Raw genomic sequence first — 7,049 nt, 5'->3', positions numbered from 1 at the left:
CTTACAGCCTAGAGGAACTATGAACTTGCTAGTAGATTAATTGGTGTTTTTACTGAATTGAGGATGCTTAATGTAAATTTTGGTTACTTAATCTTGTTCTTTATCTGTCCATTTGATGACTGGTCACCATTAATTGTGAATTTGAAAATTAAAGCTTTCATTGACAAAAGGGATTTTAATTAAGCTCTTAGATTAAGTAATATGGGATTGGATGATAATCTAATTTGTGATTAGGATAGAAATATACCTAATTACCCCATATAATTGTTGATGAGTGAGACCGAGTTGTTTCACCTCTTAGGTAATTGTGAGAGACATTACATAATTAATTTAAGAGACGGTTATAAGTGGACTGACAGATACTTGTAGCTAATTAAATTCTAGATTAACAAAATTGACATTAAAACTAATCAATTCAGTGAAACAAAGTTTAAGAAGCTAGCAAGGGCTTAGTAACTCTAGGTTATTCTTTTCAATACTTGTCCTAGTTAATTTTGGAAAGCTTGGTTTTATTTTATTTTGATTTCTTTTCACTTGATTTCATTAAATCTTGATTTTCTCAACTTAAACGAAACAAGAATTTTTATTGCTTAATCACTGTTAATTGAGTTCTCTGTGGGATCGATCTTGATTTGTCACTGTCTATTTTTACGGCCCGTACACTTGCGGTGAAACAAGTATAGGCCTGGTCCAATATGGTGTGAATAAATTTCAGCCCAATAGATTATTTATAGTCAATGAGGTGATACAATAATCTCTGTTTATTCCCCGAAGAATTAGAATGATTTTGTATGTAATGGGCGGAGTGAGAAAACCAAACGAGCCAACTTTTTGAATTTTTTATAAGGTGCTCATTAAAAATATAGATTATTTGAATTTAAAACTATAGTTATTAAGAAAACCATTTAGAGTTAGCTTCTCAACAAGTCAAAAAGCTTCTCAAACTTTATCCCTCATCAACTTATATTATGGCCCGAATTGGGATCCTTTGTCCCATAAGTTGATGTGTCGCATATACTATAATAATACCCAAAAAAAAACTGCAATTTTTTAATTTAGTGTTGCTGATGATAAGCATGCCATTGCCCTCATCTTTCAGTGCCAGGTAATATTATCCCCATTGTACCCACTGGCAAAGGGCCTCTAATGCGTCTTGTAATGCCCTAAGCTTTTAAACATTTTTTTATTTTTTCTTAATTCTTCATTAGATTCTATATAAAATCCGCGATGTTTTGATATCTTGGGGTATGAAATGATATAATTTTAAAATTTTTATGATTTTTTAGATAAAACTAATTTAAAAATGCGCTTGCCATTTTTCTCTAGTTCTTACTGTTTTAAAGATATTTATTGAATTACTTACAAATACTCAAATTTGTAATATTCAGTTAGAGAAAAATATCTCGCAAATTAAATGAGTGGCATAGGTGTGGGTAAACTACGTGAATGGACTGTTAAAAACTTTGAAAGCAACTATGTAGAATCTACAAATATGACAGAGACTGTTTATCATCTAATGTAACCTAATTAGGAAGTCGTTTTATATAAACCACAAAATACACACACACACACACACCATGACAGTGAAAGGATCAGGAGGAGAAGCTTTTTTGTATAATGACTTTTGCATGTGAATAGTTCACTAGCCGGTTTTGTTGAGTATTGTACGATGGCTTTGCAAGTCAATGTGTATAGATGTGAACCAGGCATATTAGCCGCTTTTGTTGAGTATTTTATAAATATAATTGGCCCACAAAAGGCTCATCTTGATTAAGATGAATCAAGAAGCAAAAAACCGGAGCGGACACTAAACCGGTTGAGATAATGGTTTAAGGGTCAGTGGGTCAGATTGAGGCCAAACTGGGATCAAACCGGTCATATTAAAATACTATAATTTGATGGAAAGTAACAAAATATAACAATGCCAATAGTCACTAATAACAAAATACAAGGAAATACAATAATAGTTTGATTGTAACAATAATAAATTATAACAATATTGAGAATTTTGATCTTTATGATTCCTAAATAACTAAAATTAATAGTTATTGATGCCAAAATTATCATTAAAATCCATTTAAATCTATAATAACTGAGATATTAGAAGCTGAATGAGAAAAAATATAACAGATAGCAAAATAATCATTCTGACCGGTTCATTACCGATTCACACTGATTTTTACCGGTTTTCACCAATTCACACCGGTTTGATTGGTTCAATCCGGTTTGAATCGGTCCCCAGTTTAATCTATGAACCAAACTGGACCACTGATCAGTTGATCGGTTGATCGGTTTTCTGGTTGAACCGGCCGGTCCGATTTGATTTTTTTTACTTTGAGATGAATAGAAGCAGGTCTTTCTTTGGAGCCCATCCAATAATGTAATTAATGTGAAAAGATGAAATCCCAATTTGAAAGCCAGTACTTCTAATGCGGAAAGGGAGGTAAATATAAATTGCCGTTTTAATATAAAGATTGATAAAAATAATCTTTGTTAAAAAAAATATAAAGAAAACCCTAATCCATTATCGGAGATCCGCTCTGGCACCGGCCACCAATGAGGTGGCTACTGGTGGGAATTGTTTTTTGTCTAAAAAAAGAAAATCCAACCTCCCCATGATGGTTTGGGCCAAAAATCATGACCATTAGGCTACCAATACCTATTAAAATGTAGTCAATACTCACAAAAGTTGTTAGCTATTGATAGTCAAAGTTAAGTAATTAACTTATAGCCTCCTTTGGTATAGCTTATAAATAGCTTTTTATCATAATTTATGAAATACGAGGTAAATATGTAAGAAGAATTTTATCTCGACTTAAGTGAAACATGTTTATAAGTGCTTTTAAATGCTATCCCAAATATATATTATTTTGCCTCATGTTAATAGTAAAACATGCCGATTGAATAAATAATTAAAAAAATTTCATTATAAGAAAAAAGTAATGATAGAGGTCTCTAAAAGTTAAATTATTATTTTTCTCATTATTTTGTACTTTTTGTTAATTTAGGTTTATAAATGAATCATAGACTGGGGAAGGACTTGGAATTAACGTTGGGAGGGTTAGAAAATTTGTTGGGGCTGGCCTTTACTCCCTTTTGGAATAGGCTAATAATCTTTTTAGATATTTTTATCCAATTAAAAAGTCAACATCTTTTTAATTAAATGGACAAACACTAACAAATTGGCGCTTATATATAAGCGGAATCAAATCTTCGACTTCTCATTTAAAACAAAGTTTTCATATCATTATATTATACAAGTCCATTGGCTAACAAAGTTTACATTGATATGATTTGAAATACTCAAATTTGTAATATTAAGTTATAGAAAAATATTTCGCATGTGCATGGCATGCTTTAACTTAATAGGTGTTGGTAAACTACGCGTACGGGAATATTGGAAACTTTGGAAGCAACTACTTAGATGTATTTATGATAGAGACTATTCATATCTAATTTAGGTTAAGTTGGAAGTTGCTTTAATTTTATGAAAAAAACGAAACATGACAGTGAAATGATGAGGAGAAGAGAAAGCTAGTCTTTTTTCGTATAATGACTTTGAAAGTCTATGCATGGAAAAACGAAGCTAAAGGACAAGGAAAGGAAAGAAAAATCAAACTCATTCTTTTACGTATAATAAATCTGTCGGTCAATTAATGTCTGGTTCACATGGTGGTTTCTAACTCTGCGGTCTTGGTCGTTGGAAAAATGTTGTTTCGTAAACAGTACTGTAATGTGAATGAGATGAATTCGTCATAATGCGAACTTCTTGGAAATTAGAGGTTAGAAGGATATGGGAAAATTCGTGTCGATTGGTCCCTTTGGTTTAGTAATTTATTTAAGTCGAGTATATAATTTTTATGCCATAAAATTCAATGATAATTAAGTTTCAGTTTTAGCATTTCCTCTTCAGTTGGCTTGCACAGATACAAATTAAATGTAATCACTCTCCCTTGAGCTATATTTTGTAGATAATTATTACCAATTTTTTAATCTGTATTAGAAAATCGAAACAAGAAGACACTGAAAGTAACTAGGAGAAGAAACAATCAAACCAATAAAGGGCATTTTTATCCATTGCTTGCACATGTACAGATGTAAGATTTTCCCTTTAGTTTTTTCTTGTCGGCCACATTTTCCATTCATTTATAAATAGAGCTATTTCTCTTCACTTGTTGCGGCAAGCAAAGAGGAATTAGCTATCAAAAATGAGGAGTCCATCATCGTGCTCCCTTCTTTGTCTCCAACTGTTTTTGTTTCTCTCTCTTTCTTATTCCTTTGCTTTCCCAACATGTCGTCCTGACCAAAGCTTAGCCTTGCTAGACTTCAAAAACTCATTTTCCATTCAAAAATCCAATCCTTCTTCTTTAACTTGGGAAAATGGTACGAATTGCTGCTCATGGGATGGGGTCATATGCAATCCATTGGGTCACGTCATTGGCCTAGATCTTCCTAATGCTTAACTTCATGGTAAACTCCTTCCCAACAGTTCTCTCTTCCAGCTTACCCATCTTCAAACTCTTGACCTTAGTCTCCTTGACTTTCAGGGGTCTCAAATACCATCTAATTTTTCCCAACTTGTAAGTTTAAGAAACCGATCCTTGGTTTTTCGTAATTCTAGTGGTGAAATTCCATCTCAGATTTTTCATCTTCACAAATTGGTTTCACTTCTTATCTATGAGCATTCTAATCATCTCATTCTTAAAGAAAAGACTTGGGGGAGACTCAAAAGAAATGCCACTCATATAAATGATCTTGATTTGTACGGCGTGGATATGTCATCAATACCTTCGGGTCATCTATTTAAGAATCTTTCCTCATCTTTGGTCTCTCTTTGCATTACTAAAGCTGGAATACAAGGAAATTTGGATCAAAATATATTTTCATTTCCCCACCTTCAAATGATAGATTTGGGTGATAACCCAGATCTCAGAGGTTGTCTGCATTCCATTGGGCAAATGAAATCACTATATGCATTGGGTCTCTCATCTTGCCAATTCTCTGGAGAAATTCCACCATCCTTATGGAACCTTACCCAACTTGTTTCTTTGGACCTCTCATACAATAATTTTTCTGGTCAAATCTCATCATCACTTTCCAATCTTCAAAATCTCATTGCTCTTGATTTTTCTTCAAATAATTTTAGTGGTCAATTTCCATATTCAATTTCAGATCTTAGACATCTTGAAGATCTAGATTTGTCAAACAATGGCTTCCATGGAAAAATTCCTTCTTCACTTTTTACTCTACCATCTTTAAGTTATTTGATTTTATCTTCTAACCAATTCACTGGTCATATTGGTGAAATATCTGCTTATTCACTTGAACAGCTTGATGTGTCTAACAACAAGTTGCATGGCCCAATTCCAAGGTCAATTTTCCATCTTCAAAACCTTGAACTCCTGAACTTTTCGCACAATTGTTTTACAGAAAATGTGTTGTGGCACCACTTCTCGTGGAAATACATGTGTTTTCTTGACTTAAGTTCCAATTCCCTTCAAGGAGAGCTCCTTCTATCTATTTGCAATGCTAGCATGCTTGAGATTCTTAACTTGTCCCACAATAACTTCACCGGCACCATTCCACACTGTCTTGTCAGCTCTAACCGTGTTCTTTCTGTGGTGGATTTACAAAATAATAGTTTCTCTAGCATTGTACCTGAATCATTTGACGTGTGGAACAATTTAAGAACCCTAAATCTAAATGGCAACTTTCTAGAAGGGTCATTGCCTCGATCTTTGGTCAATTGCACAAGGCTAAGAGTCTTGGATCTTGGCAACAACAACATAGAAGACGTATTTCCCCATTGGCTAGACACTCTTGAAGAACTGCAAGTACTTGTTCTTAGAGGGAATAAATTGCACAGTTTTATCCCCAGTAGAAACCATGCCTTCGCTATGTTAAGAGTACTTGATGTGTCCAGCAACAATTTGAAAGGTCCTTTACTTGCATCATTCTTCAAATCTTTCGAAGCTATGAGAAGATTAGATGGAAAAACTGGCTTGCAATACTTGAATTATAATAACTCCGGTGATGGCTTTTATGAGGACTCCATTGGGTTGACCTTGAAAGGATCTGAAATTCAACTACAAAAGATATTGACTGTTTTCACAAGCATTGATTTATCCAATAACATGTGTGAGGGAGAAATTCCTCAAATTATTGGAGAGTTCCATGCCTTGAAGGGGCTCAATTTCTCACATAATGGGCTCACCGGTGCAATTCCTATCTCAATAGGAAATTTGAGGTATTTGGAATGGTTGGATTTGTCGTCAAACAACTTTACTGGGAGGATTCCTACTGAGTTGACTAATCTCAATTTTCTTGCTGTATTGAGCCTTTCAAAGAATCAACTTGAAGGTTGCATTCCTAGGGGCCAACAATTTGAGACTTTCTCAAGTGATTCTTTTAAAGGAAACAAAGACTTGCGTGGTTTTCAACTCATGATTCCATGCAACGCCTAAGAGGAAAGACAAGAACCACTTCCAAGTTCTAGAGATGGATTTGAATTTGGATGGAAACCTGTGGTGTTGGGATTTGTATGTGGAGCAGCATTTGGAGCAATGTTGTTTCAGGTTATGATGTTCACAGGCAAACCTCAATGGGTTGTAAGCCTGGCGAATGATCCACCAAAGAAGAGGAAGAGCAAGGTTAGAAACCGTACGTAGTAGTTATGTCAGATTTCCTCTTTCTTTCTTGCTTTTGTTTTTTCTTTAACTGAAATATTTTGCTCTTGAGTTATTTTGCTTTTTGCTCAATATTTTAACATATTTAATTTTGGGAGATCACATTAATCTTTTTTCTATTTGTTTTTCTTATCATAAGTTTAAAATCCGTAATTGTCTTTCTTAGTTAAAAAATGATAAAATATACCTATTTCTTTATTCATTTTGGGTGAAAACACATAATAAACACATCTTAAAAAATTTCGAAATATATGAATCTTAGTTTCATCTACCAAAAAAAACAAATCAAAACAAGACCATGAGAGGGAGAGGAGAAGAAAAATCAAACCAATAAAGACGCATCAAAAAGCTTATTAAGAAAAC

At 33.6% G+C, this 7,049-nt stretch overlaps 1 protein-coding gene across 1 annotated transcript; it reads left to right on the top strand.

Moving 5' to 3' along the window:
* The first annotated feature begins 4,901 nt into the window (after positions 1-4,901).
* On the top strand, positions 4,902-6,464 carry LOC114727558 (receptor-like protein 9DC3). The gene has a single exon (XM_028914258.1). The coding sequence runs from the start codon at positions 4,902-4,904 to the stop codon at positions 6,462-6,464; it is 1,563 nt and encodes a 520-aa protein (XP_028770091.1).
* The last annotated feature ends 585 nt before the right edge of the window (positions 6,465-7,049 follow it).

Source organism: Neltuma alba, unplaced genomic scaffold, assembly GCF_004799145.2.
Source record: "Neltuma alba isolate B1F8T4 unplaced genomic scaffold, ASM479914v2 tig00012485_pilon, whole genome shotgun sequence".
In the NCBI taxonomy this organism is placed as follows: domain Eukaryota; kingdom Viridiplantae; phylum Streptophyta; class Magnoliopsida; order Fabales; family Fabaceae; genus Neltuma; species Neltuma alba.
This window is presented reverse-complemented; position numbering and strand designations above follow the sequence as displayed.

Coding starts and splice junctions, on each gene's coding strand:
- LOC114727558 (XM_028914258.1), top strand. CDS start 4,902: ATGATAGATTTGGGTGATAACCCAGATCTCAGAGGTTGTCTGCATTCC.